The sequence below is a fragment of the Opisthocomus hoazin genome, chromosome 32 (assembly GCF_030867145.1).
Source record: "Opisthocomus hoazin isolate bOpiHoa1 chromosome 32, bOpiHoa1.hap1, whole genome shotgun sequence".
NCBI classification, from domain to species: domain Eukaryota; kingdom Metazoa; phylum Chordata; class Aves; order Opisthocomiformes; family Opisthocomidae; genus Opisthocomus; species Opisthocomus hoazin.
In genome coordinates, this window is record NC_134445.1 from 2276560 (window position 1) to 2296005 (window position 19446).

The 19446-nt window shown below is 63.7% G+C and overlaps 3 protein-coding genes across 5 annotated transcripts; 2 read left to right on the forward strand and 1 right to left on the reverse strand.

Annotated features, from left to right (window-relative positions):
* Nucleotides 1-8767: 8767 nt before the first annotated feature.
* On the reverse strand, nt 8768-10658 carry LOC142365211 (dynein regulatory complex subunit 2-like). Of its 2 annotated transcripts, XR_012766399.1 has the most exons (3): nt 10475-10658; nt 9715-10388; nt 8768-9613 (listed from the first exon to the last, which is right to left on the reverse strand). XR_012766399.1 is itself a non-coding variant. In XM_075445849.1 (2 exons), the coding sequence occupies exons 1-2, from the start codon at nt 10607-10609 to the stop codon at nt 9993-9995; spliced, it is 531 nt and encodes a 176-aa protein (XP_075301964.1). In that variant the 5' UTR covers nt 10610-10658; the 3' UTR covers nt 8768-9992. The 2 variants fall into 2 exon arrangements, 1 of the variants encoding a protein (XP_075301964.1); XM_075445849.1 differs by having other exon boundaries at nt 8768-10388.
* A 416-nt stretch (nt 10659-11074) lies between these two features.
* RND1 (Rho family GTPase 1) lies at nt 11075-13401 on the forward strand. Its single transcript, XM_075445848.1, has 5 exons — nt 11075-11221; nt 11297-11384; nt 12397-12506; nt 12590-12724; nt 12800-13401. The coding sequence occupies exons 1-5, from the start codon at nt 11102-11104 to the stop codon at nt 13043-13045; spliced, it is 699 nt and encodes a 232-aa protein (XP_075301963.1). The 5' UTR covers nt 11075-11101; the 3' UTR covers nt 13046-13401.
* A 740-nt stretch (nt 13402-14141) lies between these two features.
* DDX23 (DEAD-box helicase 23) lies at nt 14142-18730 on the forward strand. Of its 2 annotated transcripts, none has more exons than XM_075445826.1 (17): nt 14142-14205; nt 14394-14599; nt 14713-14811; nt 14930-15026; nt 15132-15197; nt 15332-15470; nt 15594-15727; nt 15802-15914; nt 16004-16147; nt 16329-16554; nt 16686-16831; nt 16924-17101; nt 17184-17426; nt 17579-17730; nt 17890-17998; nt 18135-18309; nt 18407-18730. In XM_075445826.1, exons 2-17 carry the CDS (start codon nt 14394-14396, stop codon nt 18628-18630), a joined length of 2451 nt encoding a protein of 816 aa, XP_075301941.1. In that variant the 5' UTR covers nt 14142-14205; the 3' UTR covers nt 18631-18730. The 2 variants fall into 2 exon arrangements, with proteins under 2 accessions (XP_075301941.1, XP_075301942.1); XM_075445827.1 differs by having other exon boundaries at nt 15597-15727.
* The last annotated feature ends 716 nt before the right edge of the window (nt 18731-19446 follow it).

Genomic DNA, 19446 nt, shown 5'->3' on the forward strand with positions numbered 1-19446 from the left:
CAGGTGTTGCTGGGTCCAGGCCTTTCCCGACCTCACGGCCTTCGTTAGGGCCCCGAGGCCTGTCCTGCCCTGTCCTGCAGGGCTGCACCTCAGACCCCTGGGGAGCGGTCAGGGTCTGCAGGGCTTGCTCCCGCTTCTCTGTGGCCCTGGGGGGGTCTGTTTTCCAGGCGGTTGTGAGGGTGCCTGCCCTCCTTCCCGGACCCGCGGTGGGAGCCGGCGTTTTCATGGCGACGGCTTGGCGCAGCCGGTCACTGAGCAGCAATCGTGGAGCTCACGGAACTCATAGATTTCACAAAACTCGAGGAAAACTTGCCGAACTCACAGATAAGTTTTGGTGCCCTGGCCATCCCCTGTTTATATACTGACCATGACGTCTATGATACAGAATATTTCCACTGGCCAGCCTGAGTTAGCTGGTTGGCTGTGCTCCCTCTCAGCTCTTGGACACCTGCTCATTAGCCAAACATGAGAAACTGAAAAAAGTCCTTGATTTCACAGCAACAACTAAAAACATCAGTGTATTATCAACATTCTTCTCATACTAAATCTGAAACACAGCAGCTACTGGGAAGAAAATGAACACTATCCCAGCCGAAAGCAGGACAGCCTGGTTGACCGAGTCGCTTGGGAGGCAGTCTTGAAGGGCAAAGGAGTCCAGTAAGGCTGGACATTCTCAAGAAGGAAGTCTTAAAGGTGCGGGAGCAGGCCACCCCATGTGCCGGAAGACAAGCTGGCAGGGAAGAAGACTGGCCTGGTTGAGCAGAGAGCTTTGGCCGGAACTCAAGAAAAAAGAGGAGAGATTATGACCTTTGGAGGAAGGGGAAGGCAACTCAGGAGTACTACAAGGATGTCATGAGGTTATGCAGGGAGGAAATTAGAAGGGCCAAAGCCCAAACAGAACTTAATTTGGCCGCTGCAATTAAAGACAATAAAAAAATGTTTCTATGAATACGTTAGCAACAAGAGGAGGGCTTAGGAGAATCTCCATCCTTTATGGGATGCGGGGGGGAAACATAGTGACAAAGGCTGAGGAAAAAGGCAGAGGTACTTAATGCCTTCTTTGCCTCAGTCTTTGGTAGTGAGACCAATTATGTTGGGGTAACCAGCCCCCTGAGCTGAAAGACAGTGACAGGGAGCAGAATGAAGCCCCTGTAGTCCAAGGGGAAATGGTTAGCGACCTGCTATGCCACTTAAAGACACACAAGTCTATGGAGCCGTATGGGATCCACCCAAGGGTACGGAGGGAGCTGGCAGAGGTGCTCACCAAGCCACTTTCAATCGTTTATCAGCAGTCCTGGCTAACCGGGGAGGTCCCAGTTGACTGGAGGTTAGCAAATGTGATGGTCATCTACAAGAAGGGATGGGAGGAGGATCCAGGGAACTACAGGCCTGTCAGCCTGACCTTGATGCTGAGGAAGATTATGGAGCAGATCATCTTGAGTGCCACCGCACATACAGGACAACCAGGCGATGAGGCCCATGTGGCATGGGTTTGTGAAAGGCAGGTCCTGCTTGACTAACCTGATCTCCTTCTATGGCCAGGTGACCCACTTAGTGGATGAGGGAAAGGCTGTGGGTGTTGTCTGCCTAGACTTCAGTAAGGCCTTTGATACTGTTTCCCACAGCATTCTCCTGGAGAAACTGCTCATGCCTTGGATGGGCATACTCTTTGCTGGGTGAAAAACTGGCTGGATGGCCAGGCCGAAAGAGTTGTGGTGAATGGAGATAAATCCAGATGGCCCTTGGTCACGAGTGGAGTTTCCCAAGGCTCAGTATTTGGGCTAGTTCTGTTTTATATCTTTGTCAATGATGTGGATGAGGGGCTTGAGTGCACCCTCAGTATTTTTGTGGATAACACCAAGTTGGGCGGGAGCGTTGATCTGCTTCAGAGCAGAAAGGCTCTGCAGAGGGATCTGGACAGGCTGGATCGATGGGCCAAGGCCAGTTATATGAGGTTAAATAAGACCAAGTGTCAGGCCCTGGACTGACGTGGATGCTTTTTGGTACAGAGGCAGCGAATGCCTGGGCTGCGAGCGGGAAAAGGGCAGAGACACGTAAGCCCCGTGGTCCCGGTTAGTGTCACCGCCTTCAGATGGCGTTGGGCAGGGCGGAGGCAGCGGCTGTTGCTCAGAACGGGATCCTCGAGGTGACCGCAAGCTGGGTGCTCCGGCTCGGGAGCAGCGCGTGCACGATGGGGCCCCCGTGCTCCACGTTGCCGTGCGCCGGTAACGGCAACGCGATGCTGCGGTGCCCGGGGGCTGGTAAGGAAACGCCGCTGCCGGCCCGGGCCGAGCGCCGCCCGCTCGCCGCTGCCGCCACCGCGTGGCCAAAGCGCGGTCCTGCAGATGCGGTGCTGCAGCCCGGCGTTCCGCGCCGGGGCCGGCGTGCGGCGCACGCGCGGTGGTGCGGTCGTGCGTCCCGGAGGTGCGGGAGCACAGCGGCCAGGGGTGAGGCGCGGGGTCCCGTCCGGCGGGTGCGGGGGTGCGTGGTGGCTGCCCGAGGGTGGTGGGACGAGAAGCTTGGAGCCGGCCGCTGCGGCAGGCTGCAGGAGGCGAGCCGGGTGCGGGCAGCCCCGGGGCTTCAGGCGGGAGCTGACGGAAGGGAAGAAGGGGAAGGAGGCGGGCACCCCCCCAGGCGCAGGTGCGGGGCGCCTCCCCAGCTCGGCAGCGCTCCCTGGCCCCGCTCGCCCCGCGCAGCCGCCCCCAGCCGCAGCACGTCCCCTGAAGCCTGTCCCGGAGCTCCCGGCCTCCCGCAAGGCCCGTGGTGCGGGCGGCACGCTGGCCCTGGAGCGTGCCTCGGCCTCCCTGAAGGCGGTCGCCGCTGCTTGTTTGTGTGTGGCAGGGGCCGCGCTGAGGACGCGTTTGTCCGTTCGTGCCCTGGGGATGCCGTTGGCTGCGGCCGCTCCGGGCTTGTGCGGGCTGCGTGTGCCCGGCGTCACTCTCGCAGTGTGGGGGGTGAAGAGGGAGAGGCGGAGGGCGTCCTGGCTGCGGACAGGAGCTGCCGCGGCTGAAGCTCGAGAAGCCAGAGAAGGCTGAAGAAGAAGAAGCAATGGAAGGCCACCAGGCTGGCAGCTGCCTGGCGCTGCGGGTGAGGAAGGCTCCCTCTTGGTAGCCCGCAGCAGGCCAGGCCGCCAGCGTGCCCCGCAGGGTCCGTATGTGTCACCAGCAGCGCGGTCCGGCGGTGCAGCGTGCGAGCGAGCGAGGCTACGTGCCTAGGGAGCCTCGTCTCGTCAGAGCTGCGAGACACGTGTGTTTTCTCTTAGGTGGAGGACAGCCAAGCGACCGGACTTACAGAAGAGGAGGGGAGGAGAGGAGGAGAGAGAAGCATCTGAAGTTGCTGAGTCTCCCGGCAGCGCTGAGAGCGAGCACTGCGGTGAGTCCCAGGCCCTCAGGGCCCTGTTGCCCCTGTTCTGCATCCCAAGCGCACCCATGGCCCCTTCTCTTTGCTACAGTGCTGTGTGGGGTTGTTTTTTTCCTTCCCTGTACCTCCCCTCTTCTGTTTATGTTTGCATCCTGCTCCCTCTCCCTCTTTTTCTCCCTCCACAATTTCTCTGCCCTGTTCCCTGCTGGTGTTCTCCTCTGTGCCTGTATGTGCTACTCCATGTCCCTGCCTTCTTATTCCTCTTCCTCCTCCTTCCTTCTCTTTCTCTCTGTATCCTTTTGTCTAGCTCACTGTCGCTGGTTTTTTTCATCGTGTATCTCACTGTCCCCGTCCTCCTTCCTGTTCATCTCTTACTCTCTCTGACCCTTTGTGCTGCTCCCTGGCCCCCTTTGTTTTTTTATCCGTACTCCGTCTCTTTGCAGGGCTCCTAATATACTTCTCTTTTTTTCTGACACACTACGTGCTTCTCACAGTCTATGTCTTTCTCTCTCTCTGTCGTTACCGTTATTCTGGTCTGTTGCTCTGTCTTGCATCCTGTCCTGTTGTTTCTCAGTCTATCCATTTGTCCCACTGTCTGCCCATATGCCTGTTCCTTTCTGTCCTGTTGACCATCCAAAGTGTTTTCCTCCATCTCCACTCTGCCACTGTCCTGATCTATCTTTCTGTGCCCTGCTCTTTCTGTGTCTTTTCCTGTGTCCCTGCTGCTTTTTTTTCTCCGTCTCTGTCCAGCTCCCTGTCCATTTCCTTTTTCCTCTTGCTGTCCTTGTGCCCTGCTTCCTCTTGCTGTTTTTTCTGCCTTTCTCTCTCTGCGCCATTCCCTCTCCCATCCTTTCTTTCTCTATCCCCCTGTGCAGCTCGCTGTCCCTTCTCTCCTTTCTCTCTTCCTCGGTATTTTTTTCTTTCTCCATACCTCTCTCCCACTGCCCTGCCCTTCATGGTTGTTTCCCCCCCCCCCAATGCTGTCCTGCTCTCTGTCCCTTTTCTCTCTCTGTCATTCTGTCCTGCTCCCTGTGTCTGTCTTTTAATTTCTCCCTCTCTGTCCTGCTGCCCAGTGCTTTTTTTTCCCCTTCTTCCCTGCTGCCCAGCCGAGGCTTTTCCCCCCTCCGTCTCTGTCCTGCTCCCATGTCTCTTATTTTTACCTGTCTTTCACTTTATCCTGCCTCCTTGTCCCCTTTTTCTCTCTCAGTATCACCTTGTCCCGCTCCCTGTCCCTGTCTTTCTCTGACAATCTGTCCTGCTCCTTGTCCTTCTCTTTCCCTTCGCTGTTATTCCCCGTCCTTGTTCTGGCCTTTCTTCCTTCTCTTTCTGTCCTACTGCCCCAGTGCCTCTTTTTCCACCGCTGTCCTGCTCCCTGGCCCTTGTTTCCTCTCGCCGTCCCTCTGTCCTGCTTCCTGTCCCCAGTTTTTCTGTCTCTCTTTCTCGATCCTGCTGCCTGTCCGGTCGTTTCTTGCTGTACCTGCCTGTGCAGCCGGCTCTCCCTTTTTGCCTTTCTCTCCTTCTCTTCCTGCTTCCCGGCCCGTTCTTGTCTTCCTCTCTGTCTGTCCTCTATCCCCTTGCTGGTTTGTGTTGGGGTTCCAACCCAAACCACCCCCTTCGTCTGACCCTTTCTTTGTTTCTTAGTACCTTTCTTCCTGTTCCCTGTCCTCTTTCTCTCTCTGTCAGTGTGTCCTGCACTGCGTGGGACAGGGGTGGGAGGCTGAAAAAGGGTGGGAAGCTGGGGAGGGCGAGTGGAGGCTGGAAAGGGGTAGGAGGTTGCAGAGGGGTGGGAAGCTGGGTTAAGTAGAGGCCAGCAAAATGGGAGGTGGGAGGCCGGAGGGGGCCGAGGGGGGGAGTAGAGGTGAGAAAAATAGGAGACCGGAAAGGGGTGGGAAGCTGCAGAGGGGTGGGAGGCCCGGGGGGGGGTGAGTAGAGACCAGAAAAATATGAGGCTGGGGACGAGAGCAGAGGCCAGAACAAAAAGAGGCCAGAAAGAGGTGGGAGGATGGGTTAAGTAGAGCGAGAAAAATAGGAGGTGGGAGGCTACAGAGGGGTGGAAGGCCCGGGGGGGGGGGCGAGTAGAGGCCAGAAAAACAGGAGGTGGGAGGCTGCAGAGGGCTGGAAGGTTGGGGGGAGTGAGTTAGAGGCCAGAAAAGCAGGAGGCCGGAAAGGGGTGGGAGGCTGCGGAGGGGTGGGAGGCCGGGGGCGAGGGTAAGAAGCCAGAGCAAAGAGCCTTTCTGGCCTCTTTTCTTTATCTCTCTTTCCTGCCTTGTTTACTCCTCAGATTCAAGTTCTCTCTCAATCCGTGTGTTCTGCTTCCCACTCATCCTGTTCTCTCTTTCTGTCCTGTTCCTGCATGTAGTGCATGAGTGAGGCTTCTTGTCCAGGAAGCCACGTCTCGTATGAGCTCTAAGACAGCCACATGCATTTCCTCTCAGGTGGAGGAGAGCCAAACGATTGGAATTATGGAAGAAGAAGGGAAGAGAGAAGGAGAGAGAAACATCTGAAGTGTCAAAGTCTCTCGGCAGCACCGAGAGTGAGAGCTGCGGTGAGTCGTGGGCCCTCGGGGCCCTGTCACCCCTCTTCTGCATCCCGGTCCCTCCCCTGGCTCGTTCGCTTTCCCCCACTGCTACGATGATTTTTTTTCCTGCTCTTGTGTACCTTCTTTCTCCATCTGTCTCTGACTTGTCCCCATCTTTTAGGTCCTCCCTCTTTCTGCCCTGCAGCCCGTGGCATTTTTTTCCTTCTTCCCCTCTTTCTGTTCAGCTCCCGGTTACTAGTTTTGCTTTCCTCCTACTCTGTAGCCTGTCAGTACTTTTGCTGTCTTTGGTGCTCTCTGTCTGGCTCCTCGTCCCTTGATTCGAGGCCTTCCTTCTCGGCTCCGTAGCACGTCACAGATCTACTGCTTTCTCCATGTCTATTCTATTCTATTTCCTCATCTCTCTTTGTCCAGGTCCCTGCCGCTATTCTTTCTTCCTCTGTCATGCTGCAGGGTTTTTGTTTTGCATCTCCTTCCTGCTCCCCGTTCTTCATTTTCGGTCTCTGTCCTGCTCCCTCTTCTTCTTTCTGCTGCTGCTCTTCCTCTCTCCATGCTGCTTTTTTCTCCATCTCTGTGGGACTGCCTGTCCCCGTCCTTCTCTCGCTGTCCCTTTCCCTGCTTCGTGCTTTCTCGCTACCCCGCCGCTGTCCGGACAGCTGTCATTTTTCTCTTGTCTTGTAGCATCCCGCACCCTGCTCCTCATTTCTGGCAGCCCCTGCCCAGCAGCGCGTCGCTCCGGGAGCCGACGGACGGACTGTTCTCCGCTGGACCGACGGGCGCAGCCCCGGACGGGCTGCCGAGGTGTTGGAGGGGCAGGGGGAGCGTTGGGGGCACCGAGGCTCAGAGCAGCCCCGTTCCCCAGATTCATTCGGTGCGTGACTGAATAAACACCCTTCGTCTCTTCTGCCTTCCCGCCCGTGTCTGTGCTTCCTTTGCATGGGACAAGGGGCTGTGACGGACCCCAGGGGAGGAAGAGACTCACTTCATGGCTCGGGAGATGGCCCCCTGCTCCTGCCGGGCTCCAGCCGTGGGCCGGGGGTGGAGAAGCCGCAGGTGCGGGTAGTGGGGCTGATGGCAACGGCCCCTCCCTTTAACGCGGTGGGTGCCGGTGGGTGCCGGTGCTGCCGTGCCCCGGGTGGCTGCGGAGGGGCCGGTGCGAGCCGAGGGAGGAGCGGAGCCGTCGCCGAGCTCCGGCTGCAGCAAAGGAGAAAGTGACGGGGGGGGTAGGGGGGTGACCGACCGGGGGGTCCCCGACCGGGGGGTCCTGGGGAAAGCCCCCAGGAGGGCAGCAGTGCCTGCCGGGGGCCGCCGGGCACCGCGTCGGAGCCGGGCGGCGGGAGCTGCTGGGGGCAGCGAGGAGCGGCGGGGGTGCGGTGCCGCGTCCGAGCCGCCGGCGGGGGCTGCGCGGCGCCGCGCGGCTGCGCTGGGGGCTCCGGGGGGTACCGGGTGCGCGGGCGGGCGGGGCGCGGGGTCCCCGCCAGCCCGGGCAGAGGGGAAGGGGCCTTCCGCGGCGTGCTGGGAGCTGTAGTCCTGGGAGCTGTAGTCCTGGGAGCTTTAGTTCCCTATTGCGTATGGCTTTTAAAATATTCTTTCTACGCCCACCTTTTCTATTTGCTGTCTTTTAAAAATTATTCCTCGCATTTCAGTAGCGCCCTCACTGTTTACATTTTCTGTCCGTGTCTTCATTCATTTAGTTTGCTCTCGCTATTTTTTAATTCTTACCCCCCTTAATCCCTTGGGTTTTCAAATTTGGTTTCTATGTCTGCTTTTATCAAGCTCCCTATCCCCATATTTTATTTCTTTTCTGTGTGCTGTGCACCCTGTTGCTTTTATAATATACTTGCTATGTCTCTATTTAGTTTGCCATCCTTATTTTGTACTGTTTTCTCTCTTAATCACACGGACTTAAAATTTTTTTTACATCTGCTTTGATTTAGTTTTCTGTTTCTCTTTTTTTAATCTTTTTCTCTCTTAATCCCCATCACTTTTAAAATTTACTCTCTATGTTTCTGTTTATTTTGTTTACTGCCCTTATTTTAAAACTTTTTTCCTTTATTTTCCTAATTCCTGTCACTTTTAATATTTTCTGTGTTGAAGGAAGGGGTTAAAGGAATTTAGTAGAAGCAGCACTGCCTGATAGTTGCTGTGCAGAGAACTGAGGGTGCTCATCTATTGTGTAAATTAACTGAGGCAGTCTTGCATTTCCTTACAAAGGGGATAATTCCTGATAAGGGCTGGGGAGTCGCCTAGAACTTGCCAAGACTGACCTTGCAGTTTGGATGGAAGCCAGAAGAGAACTGAGTTTGCCCAGAAACAAAAGTCAATCAGCGAACACCGTGATGAAGAGGATGAGCCTTCATCTTGGGACCCCCGATGACCACCACCAGGAGGCACTGCGCAAGCACAGCTGGGAGGAGTCTATGGAAATTACTCTTTGGAACTGATTTTAATACGAAGCGGGGATAGGTCATGCATATATATAGGCGGATTGGGATTTTGATGAATATATAATATTTGACTGTATAAACTGAAGAAGCAAGTTACTGTCTGGCACGCATGACTTTGGTGGGACTACCCCCCCGTGCCGCCCGGCGCCGAATAAACATCCCTACTTTACAGTCTTACAGATGGTGGAGTCTGTTTTCCACACGTCAATGTCATCTTTTTTCCAGTTTGCTGTCTGTATTTTTTTCTCCTCTGTCCTTTACGCATTTGCTTTTGAAATGTTATTTCTTTGTCTGCATTTTTGTTATAGTTTGGCTGTGGCTGGCAACAATAGGGCCACTGCTCTGCCGCCCCTTCCCCCACTGGAGTGGGGAGGAGAATAGAAAGAAAAAGGCAAAAACGCATGGGTTGGGATAAGGGCAGTTTTAACAGAACAGCAAACAAAGGGAACAGTAACAACAACAATACTGATAGGGAGAATACACAAAACAAATAGTAGAATGCACAGAGCAACTCTCACCACCTGCTGCTGTGTGCTCCCGAGCCTCCACTGCCTTCCCGCCACCCAGCTCCCCCAGCCAGAAGCCAGCATCACAGCACGTGGTGTGGAATGCCCCGTTCTCTTTGGCCAGGTGGGGTCAGCCTGCCCGGCTCTGTCCCCTCCTGGCTCCTAGTGAAAATTAACCCTGTCCTGGCTGAACCCAGGATAGTTTTACTTCACTGTCTGTATTTTTCTTTTTTTTTCCTTTATTGTCTCAATCCTTTTTTAAAAATACCCTTTCTCTGTTTACTTTTATACCACTTGTTGTCTTTGTTTTTCATAAAACATAAAACTACACACTACTCCACACAACACACAAACATGACACTTTCCAGCCTTCAATATCATAAGACAAACAAGTCGCATTATATCCTACAGGTTACACTGACCACACACTTTAGGGCTGTTAGAGGTGTTAAGGGTGTTGCACTCAGGGGTCAGGAGTCAGACGTCGGGGCTCGGGGGTCAAGTTAGGGGTTAGGGTTACAGTTAATGTTGCGTTAGCGTTACCCTGGAAAGCTGTTGCTCAGCCTCATCTGCCCATGGCACTGCTCGCACAGAGGCACAGAGACTGGGGCTGCTTGCTCGTCTTGCCACCTCAAACGTCAAACGTAGCTTAGGGGGTCCGTGCCGGCCTCGGCGTAGCTCTGCACGGCGCTCTGGAACTGCTCCCAGAGGCGCTCGGCCCTCCCGTCCAGCCGCAGGCGGTGGTGCTGCCTCTCCTGCAGGCTCTGGGGACAGAGACGGGCGTGGGTGACCCCGCAGCTCCCGCACCTGGCCATGCGCTCTGCTCACCAGCCCTGAAACGCTCCTGGCCAGTTCCTCCCCGTGCCTTGTTTTTGATGTCGTCCTGGGCGCTCTGGAAACGGAGCGTGGCCTCGCGGTCATTCTTGGCGTGGTTCTGCTGGGCGGCCAGCGCCACGTCCCGCAGGCAGCAGCTTTCCCGCTCGCGCTGCTCCAGGATGCTCCTCCTGGGGAGGACACGACGGAGCTGCTGGCAGTCGGAAGCCGCGGCGGTCGCGGCCGGGCCGGGGGAGGGCTCAGCACCAGGACCGGCCAGCCAGCGGGTGCGACCGCCGTCCCTCTGTCCCCACTCCGTAACTCTCGGCTTCAAACTCTGCCATCAGGGCCTCCAGCTGGGCACCGCAGCCCTGCTCCAGGCAGCTCAGGCGGCAGCGCTGGAGCTGCAGCAGGCGGTCGATGTTGTGGAGGTGGCTGCGCAGCGCCTGGCCATGCTGCTCCTCCGCCTGCTCCAGGTCTGCGGCCAGGGACTGTGGAGGTCGGGGTGGGGGGGTTCAGCGGTGGGCCCCGGGGCCGCCCCCCCCGCCCCTCGCTCGCCTCGATGACGCTGTCCTTGCAGGCCATCACCCGCGCGAAGGTCCGGCTGAGGATCTCGACGTCCTCGCGCAGCTCCTCGGCCTTGGCCTCCCGCAGCACCGCTCGCCACTGGGTGCGGAGCTTGCGGAGGTTCAGGGCGCTGCTCTGCTCCTCCTCGGGCAGCTTGTCCTGCGCGGGGGCCGCGAGGGGGTCAGGGGGTGGGTGGTGGGGGCGGGGAGACACCGCCGACCCCCCCCCCCCCGCACCCCATGTACCTTCAGGAACCGGGCGAGCATCTCCCCCTTGGCCTTGGCCGCTTCCTCCTGGGCCAGCGCCTGGCTCTGCAGCAGCAGGAGCCCGTCCTCCCCCGCCGCGGGGGCTGCCGCCCGCGGCCGACGCTCCCCTGCCATGGCGGCTGGGCCCGGGGACACGGCCTCCCCAGGCCCCACTGACCCTCCCCATCCCGGGGTCCCCCCAGGCCCAAGCGCCCCCGCACCCCTCCGGTCCTCCCCCGCCCCTCGCCGCCCCCTCCCACGCCAGGAGGTTCCCGCCCCGCCGCCCATCCCGGTACCGGCCGCGGCCCCCGCCGCCGCCCCCGGTCCAGCGGCCGGCGTCCTACCCGTCTCCTAGCAACGGCCACTTCCGGCTCGGGACCGGAGCAGGGCCCCCACTTCCGTCCGCAGGCAGACAGGCGCCCCCTGGCTTTGGAGGAGCGGCCTCGCACCCGAAAGGGCGGTCCCCCGGCCGTTCGCCGCCTCTCCGCCATTGGCCGGCGTGCCGGAAGTCCCCGCGGCGATTGGCGGGCGGGCGCCGCCGTGGGCGGGGCTCGGCGCCGGCCGGGTATATAGTGGCGCTGCGGCGGCGGGGCGCAGGGCCGGCGGGCGGGCGCGGGGGCCGCCGCTATGCGGGAGCGGAGAGCGGTACCGGCGGCCCCGGCCCGCTGCAAGCTGGTGCTGGTGGGCGACGTGCAGTGCGGCAAGACGGCCATGCTGCAGGTGCTGGCCAAGGACTGCTACCCCGAGGTGAGCCGGCACCGGGAGCGGGCACTGGGCACCGGGAGCGGGTACCGGGCGCTGACGCTCTCGGTGCCGTTGCAGACCTACGTGCCCACCGTCTTTGAGAACTACACGGCGTGTCTGGCCAGCGAGGAGCAGCGGGTGGAGCTGAGCCTCTGGGACACCTCCGGTACCGGGGGCGGGGGACATGGTGCATGCACGGGGAGGGGGGGTCCCTCCGGTACCGGGGGGTGCAGCGGGGCGGGGGTGGTGGGGAGCTTTGCTGGGGGGAGGTGGTTTGGGGTCCCCCGGGGGGGAGCAGGCCTGGGGTTTGGGGGGGGCTGCAGTAGTGGGGTGCATTGGGGTCCCTGCGGGGGGGGGGCTCGGTGGCCGCAGTGGAGACACCCTGGGGGGGGGCTGGGGGGCACGGGGGGGGCCTGGCTGGTGGGGAATCCCTGGGGACTGCCCCTGCCAGGAGGGGGCACACCCAGCCTGGGGGGGCCACAGGGCCAATCCCCCTTCTTGAGGGGGTCCCCACGCTGCTGTGAGCCCCTCCGGGCAGGGTATGGGGGTGCCGGGACCCCTGTGGGGCTCCCTATAATGGGGGGGGGTATGGGGCAGACTGGTGTTGCCCCCCCCGGGGGGTTGGGGGGGCCAGGGCAGCCCTGGCCCGGTGCTGCAGTGTCCCCCCTGTCGGGGGGGGGGGGGGTCCCCGCGTTGCTATGGCGATGCGCTGGTGCAGCCTCGTTGCTATTCCGCGCACGGAGCGTCTGGGCTGCAAAACCCCTCCGAGGCCTTTTGGGGGGGGGCACCCCGACCACCCCCCACGCGTGGAGGGGCACCCCACTGCCCCCGCACCCCCACACACCGCCTTGCCCCCTCCCTATCCCCAGTGTGGTGGTCCCGGCTCCCTGGGGACCCTGTGGGGGTGGCAGCCCCCCCTCCGTGTCCCTGCTGCCCCCCCCCAGCCCTGCCCGCTCATGGGGGGTCCCCAAGATGGAGGGGGGGGCTGTTATATAAACACCGCGGGCTCCATCTCCCGCCGCCTCGTTGGGCGCGAGGGGGGTGTTAATGGGTTGCAGGGAGCGGAGGTGGCATTTGGGGGGGGGCTCTGGAGCTCTGTGCCCCCCACCCCACGTGGAAAGGTGGGGGGCTGCATCCCCTGGGGGGGTGCTGTGCGGTGACACCCCCTTTTCTCCCAGGCTCGCCCTACTACGACAACGTGCGTCCCCTCTGCTACAGCGACTCGGACGCCGTCCTGCTCTGCTTCGACGTCAGCCGCCCCGAGACCCTCGACAGCGCGTCCAAGAAGGTGGGGGGGGGGGCCTCCTGGGGGAGGGGGGGGGGTTGGGGTCCCCTGGCTCTGATGGCGGCTCCGTGCCCCCCACCCCGCAGTGGAAGTCGGAGATCCTGGATTATTGCCCCGAGACGCGGGTGCTGCTCATCGGCTGCAAGACGGACCTGCGGACGGACCTGAGCACCCTGATGGAGCTCTCCCACCAGAAGCAGGCACCCATCTCCTACGAGCAGGTCCTGGGGGGGCACGAGGGGGGGCTGGCAGGTCTGGGGGGGCCGCGCCGGCCTCACACGGGGTTGGGGTTGCAGGGCTGCGCGGCGGCCAGGCAGCTGGGAGCCGAGAGCTACCTGGAGTGCTCGGCCTTCACCTCGGAGAAGAGCGTCCACAGCATCTTCCGGACCGTGTCCGGCATCTGCCTCAGCAGAGCCCCCCCGCACCCCCCCCGGAGCCCCCCCCGCAGCCTCTCCAAGAGACTCCTGCACCTCCCCAGCCGCTCTGAGCTCATCTCCTCTGCCTTCAAGAAGGAAAAAGCAAAAAGCTGCTCTGTCATGTGAAGGGGGGGGGCATGAAGGGGCCCCCCCGGAAGCCCCCAGCACCCCTGAGGCCCTAGGATGGGGCGGGGGGGGTTGGGCAAGGCTGCGGACCCCTCCCCCGCGAGGAGGATGGGGTGCCTGCTGCCCTCCTATCGCACCGCCTCCCCCGTCAGCCCCCAACCTGGGGGGCAGCCCCCATGGAGCTGCCATAGGGGGGGTGGTGTCTGTGGGGGGGGGGGGTCCCGAGCTGGGCGGTTGCTCCCCAGCCCCGGGGGGGCTCATCCACGGACTCATCCTGTTCCCCCAGCGCTGCCCCCATCCCTCATCTGCTGCTTGGCCCTGGGGACCCTGGCAAGGAGGGGGGGGCTGGGGGTGGGGGGATGTTTTATGGGGGGGTGGGAGTGTGTGTGTGTCTGTGTTCCATGATCAGTGTTATTAAAAAGCTTATTTATTATCAGAAATATAACACCCACCCACGTGCAGCGGGCGCCTGGTCCTGTCTTTTGGGGGGGGGGGGGGAGAATCCTGTTTTTGGGAGGGGTCTGGCATGGGGTTTGCCCTGGGGGTCCCTCTGCTCTCACCGGGGGCAGGGTGAGAGTGACACTGATGTCTGCCTGTGCTGTCGCCCCTCGGGGGTGACGCAGAGAGCAAAGTCCCTCGGGGGGGGAAGTCCCGGGGGTCTGAGGTGCTTCTCTGGGCTGGGGGGGGGGCCCCGCTCACCCCGTAACGGACACACACACACCCCCCACACCCCCCCCCCCCCGCCAGGCCTCTGCTGCTGCCCCCAGCCGCTCCTTGGCTCTGCTTGGGAATGGGGGGGGGGGGGGGGGGTGTCACTGCGTTATGCGGGGCCGCTGACACGGGGAGTTCCCCTCGCGTGGGTCTGGGGGGGGGGGCGCGGGGCCGGGGGCGCTGCGCGGCGGAGGGAGCCGCGGGGCGCGGCGGTACTGGTGTCGCCGCCAGGCGCGGGGGCTGCTGGGAGTTGTAGTCCCGCCTCGAGTGAGGGGGGAGGTGGCCTCGCATTCCCGGCGTGCCCCGCGGCTCCCGGCGGCCATGGCGCGGGATCTGTCGGGAGTTGTAGTCCCGGCTGGCGCGGGGGAGGCGGCCTCGCGTTCCCGGCGTGCCCCGCGGCGCCCGGCGGCCATGGCGGCGGGGCGGCGCTGAGGCCTGGCCCTGCGGCGGTGAGTGCGGCCCGGGGGGCGGCGGGGGGCGACCCGGGGGTGGGGGCTGCAGGACCCCGGCACGGCGTCACCCGGCCTTGCGCCGGTACCGGGCACCCGGGGCAGGGCCTGGCTCCGCTGGTCTCCCCGGCCCGGCCCCGCCGGCCGCCTCCCCCCGGGCCCCTCCCGGCCTGACGCTCGCCCCGCAGATGGCCGGGGAGCTGGCGGACAAGAAGGAGCGGGACGCGTCCCCCGTGAAGGAGGAGAGGAAGCGCTCCCGCTCCCCGGAGAGGGACCGGGACCGGGACCGGGACCGCAAGGCCTCCCCCACCAAGGACAGGAAGCGGCACCGGTCCCGGGACAGGAGGCGAAGCAGCCGGTCGCGGTCCCGCTCCCGCTCCAAATCGGCGGAGAGGTGAGGGGGTGTCCCGGGGCTCTGCCCCCCTCGCATGTCCGTGACGGCGGGGTGGGCTCCGGTGGGCGCCGGGGGGGGGCTGGTCCCGCGCCGTGACTTTCCCGCTCCGCCAGGGATCGCCGGCACAAAGAGCGCGACCGGGACCGGGGGAAGAAGGAGCGGGAGCGGGAGAAGGATGGGCACCGTCGGGACAAGGACAGGAAACGCTCGAGGTGAGGCCCCTTCTCCTTTCGGGGGGGTCCCCGTGAGCACCCCAGCACCGGGCCCCGCGGGAGTGCCCCGGTCAGGGGCCGTGCTCAGTGCCGGATTCCGCTGTGCTTGGCGGGGAAGCTTGTCCCCGAGCAGGGGCAAGGACTCGAAGTCGCGGAAGGAGCGGGACGCCCGGAAAGCAGAGGAGGAGGAGGAGAATGCCCTGAAGAAGGAGAAGGTGAGGAGGGGGCTTGGCAGGGGATGGCTCCTGGGGGGGGGGTTGCTCTGGCCGGGCAGAGGGTCCCCGTCGGGGGCTGCTGACAGTCCGGCCCCGCGTTCGCAGGCCCAGCCGCTGTCGTTGGAGGAGCTGCTGGCGAAGAAGAAGGCCGAAGAGGAGGCAGAAGCCAAGGCAGGAGCGGGAGCTGCCTGCGGCGGGAATGTCCCGCATCCTGCCCGTGGTGGCTGGCAGGGGGACTGGTGTCTGAGGGGGGGGGTCCTGTCCTGGGCCCGGGGTGACCCTTCCCCTCCCCTCTCCTCCCCCAGCCCAAGTTCCTGTCCAAGGCGGAGCGGGAGGCCGAGGCCTTGCGGCGGCGGCAGCAGGAGGTGGAGGAGCGGCAGCGGCTGCTGGAGGAGGAGAGGAAGAAGAGGAAGCAGTTCCAGGACATGGGGAGGAAGATGCTGGGTAAGGTATCGTCCCCACTGCGATCTGCCTGGCAGCGAGGGGCTGGGGCAGCACCTCCTGGAGCCCCCCAGCCCTGGGGAGGGGGGGGGTGCTTGGCTCTGAGCCCCTTCCCCTGCTCCCCAGAAGACCCCCAGGAGCGTGAGCGCAGGGAGCGCCGCGAGCGCATGGAGCGGGAGACCAACGGCACGGAGGACGAGGAGGGCAGGCAGAAGATCCGGGAGGAGAAAGATAAGAGCAAAGAGCTCCACGCCATCAAGGTAGCGCTGGGGGCCGGCTGGGGGGGGCTCAGGGGGGCCGCGTTCGCTCCCCTCTGACCCCTGCCCACCTGCAGGAGCGTTACCTGGGAGGGGTGAAGAAGCGGAGACGCACGCGGCACCTCAACGACCGCAAGTTCGTCTTCGAGTGGGACGCGTCGGAAGACACCTCCATCGACTACAACCCGCTGTGAGTGGGGGGTGCTCCCTGGGCTGGGGGGGCTCGTGGGGGGCGTGGGGAGCCCCAGCCCTGCCCCTGATGCTCCCGTTCCGCTCCAGCTACAAGGAGCGGCACCAAGTGCAGCTGCTGGGCCGGGGCTTCATCGCGGGGATCGACCTGAAGCAGCAGAAACGGGAACAGTCACGGTTCTACGGGGACCTGATGGAGAAGAGGCGGACGCTGGAGGAGAAGGAGCAGGAGGAGTGAGCGTGCTGGGGGGGGGGCCGAGGGGTGTTTGGGATCCTGGCTGCCGCTGCCTGGCCGGAATGCGGAGCTGGGGGGCGGCTCTGGGCTGCGTCACGTCCTTTGGGTGGGTGGCGGGACGATTCCAGCCTCCCCAGAGGCTCGGGATGAGCCCTGTCCCCTTCCTCGCCCCCCACCCAGGGCTCGGCTGCGGAAGCTGCGGAAGAAGGAGGCCAAGCAGCGCTGGGACGACCGGCACTGGTCCCAGAAGAAGCTGGACGAGATGACGGACAGGGACTGGCGCATCTTCCGCGAGGACTACAGCATCACCACCAAGGGGGGCAAGATCCCCAACCCCATCCGCTCCTGGAAGGACTCCTCGCTGCCGCCCCACATCCTGGAGGTCATCGACAAGTGCGGCTACAAGGTGGGCACGGGGCGGGGGGGCGGCTGCCCGCAGACCCCGACAGCCCTCGGCCCAGCTGGGTGCTGGGGTCAGGGCTTGGTGGGGGCGAGGGGGGGACGTTCCGCTCCTCAACCTGCCGCTCCCGTCGCCAGGAGCCCACCCCCATCCAGCGCCAGGCCATCCCCATCGGCCTGCAGAACCGCGACATCATCGGCGTGGCCGAGACCGGCAGCGGCAAAACCGCGGCCTTCCTCATCCCGCTGCTGGTGTGGATCACCACCCTGCCCAAGATCGACCGGTAGGCGGGACGGCGGCGGGCGGCGGGGCGACGCCGCGGCCCGGGGACGCGCGGCACCGCGGGTGACGCGGCTGCGCCCTGCCACGCCGCAGGATTGAGGAGTCGGACCAGGGTCCCTACGCTATCATCCTGGCCCCCACCCGAGAGCTGGCCCAGCAGATCGAGGAGGAAACCATCAAGTTTGGGAAGCCCCTGGGCATCCGCACGGTGGCCGTGATCGGAGGCATCTCCCGCGAGGACCAAGGCTTCCGGCTTCGCATGGGCTGCGAGGTGAGCGTCAGCCCCTGGGGAGGGCACGGGGGGGCCCCTGGGGGGAGCGAGCTGCAGACGCCGACCCTCCTGGCCCCCCCAGATTGTCATCGCCACGCCGGGGCGTCTCATCGACGTGCTGGAGAACCGGTACCTGGTGCTGAGCCGCTGCACCTACGTGGTGCTGGACGAGGCGGATCGCATGATCGACATGGGCTTCGAGCCCGACGTGCAGAAGATCCTGGAGCACATGCCCGTCACCAACCAAAAACCCGACACCGACGAGGCCGAGGACCCCGAGAAGATGTTGGCCAACTTCGAGTCAGGGAAGCACAAGTACAGACAGGTGGGTGTGGTGGGGTGGGGGCTCCCGGGGGGCCGAGCTCAGCCTGCAGCGGGGAGCGGGGCCGACCTGGGGCGCTGGCGAACGGCCCGAGGGAGCGGCAGCCGCGCTCCCGCCCCGCGGGGGATGACGCTCGCCGCCCCGTTCCCTCACAGACCGTCATGTTCACGGCCACCATGCCGCCGGCGGTGGAGCGCCTGGCCCGCAGCTACCTCCGGCGCCCGGCCGTGGTCTACATCGGCTCCGCCGGCAAACCCCACGAGCGGGTGGAGCAGAAGGTCTTCCTCATGTCGGAGTCGGAGAAGAGGTGCGGAGGGGGTGGCGGGGAGCGGGGGGGCCGAGTCTTGGGGGGTGGTCTGGGGCATTTGAGGGTGAGGGAGCTCAGGGAGGGGGGACCCTGGAGAGCGGAGGGGCTGCTGCGGTTCACCTCGGCCTCTCCGCGTCCGACTGGCCTCCTCCCCAACAGGAAGAAGCTGTTGGCCATCCTGGAGCAGGGCTTCGACCCGCCCATCATCATCTTCGTCAACCAGAAGAAGGGCTGCGACGTGCTGGCGAAATCCCTGGAGAAGATGGGGGTGAGTTTGGGGCTGGAGCCCCCCCTCAGCGTTGGCTGTGGCGGGCGGGGGTTGGCCTGAGCCCCCCTGTCCTGGCGCGGGGAGCGGGGGGGACCCTGCGGCGCGGCCCCCGGCTCACCCCCTCCTCGTCCCGCAGTACAACGCCTGCACCCTGCACGGCGGCAAAGGCCAGGAGCAGCGGGAGTTCGCCCTCTCCAACCTGAAGGCCGGGGCCAAGGACATCCTGGTGGCCACCGACGTGGCCGGACGAGGCATCGACATCCACGACGTCTCCATGGTCGTCAACTACGACATGGCCAAGAACATCGAGGGTGAGTCGGGGCCGGGCTGGGGGGGCTGCGGGGTGCGGCGGGGGGCTGCCCGGCCCCGGTGCTGCCCGCCCCACCTGACCCCACCGCTCCCCGGCAGATTACATCCACCGCATCGGGCGGACGGGCCGAGCAGGGAAGAGCGGCGTAGCCATCACCTTCCTCACCAAGGAGGACTCCACCGTCTTCTACGACCTGAAGCAGGCCATCCTGGAGAGCCCCGTGTCCTCCTGCCCGCCCGAGCTGGCCAACCACCCCGACGCCCAGCACAAGCCGGGCACCATCCTCACCAAGAAGCGGCGGGAGGAAACCATCTTCGCCTGAGGCCCCGCGGCCGCTGTCCCCCTCCCGGTCACCTCTTCGGGGACGACGGGACCAGCGGGGCTGGGGGCTGCCGGGACTTCGCTGGCCGCTCTTTGCCCAGACCCCCAGACCCCTACGCAGCCGGGACGGCCGGGACTGGGGCCGGGACTGTCCCAAAGCATCCCCCCAGCCCTCCCCGTCCCCCTCGCCGCTGTCCCGGTTCTGAGGCCGGGCCGGCCCGGGAGCTGCCTTCGCTTCTCCCCTTTTTTAGCTGGAGTTTCCAGGCTGCAGGAATAAACCCTGCAGCTGCGGTGCCAGACGTCGCCTCCTCGCGCTCTGCCTCCCTGCGGCGCCATCTCCCTCAGGGGAGAGCCTCGGGGTGCTCAGCACCCACCAGCGCTGGGCCCTTCCCCCCCCACCACCCCGAGCCCCCCCCGTCCCCCCCCCAACCAGAGAGACGGACACCGGCGCCTCCGAGCACTCTTGTGTTTCTGAAACCGGTTACAGGGAAATCAGTGCTTTCTACAAAAGAAATTGTAACAAATCTGTGCCCCCCCCCCCCAGTGCCACCTCCCTGCGAAGGGCCCCGGGGGGGGGCTCGAGGCGCTGGACCCCTCCGCCGAGCAGCCCCCGGCCGAGGGCGGTGGGTGCTGTATTTACAGGGCTGCGCGGTGACGTGCGGTGACGGCTACGCAGGGAGGGGGATGGTGAGGAGGGGTGTGGAGGGGCCCCCCCACCTCGATGTGGGGTCCGGCCGCCCCCCCCCCTGCCCCCGATCCCTGGGGGAGGAAGCGGTTTGGCTGCGGTGACCGGGGCGGGGGGAGAGCGGTGCAGAGA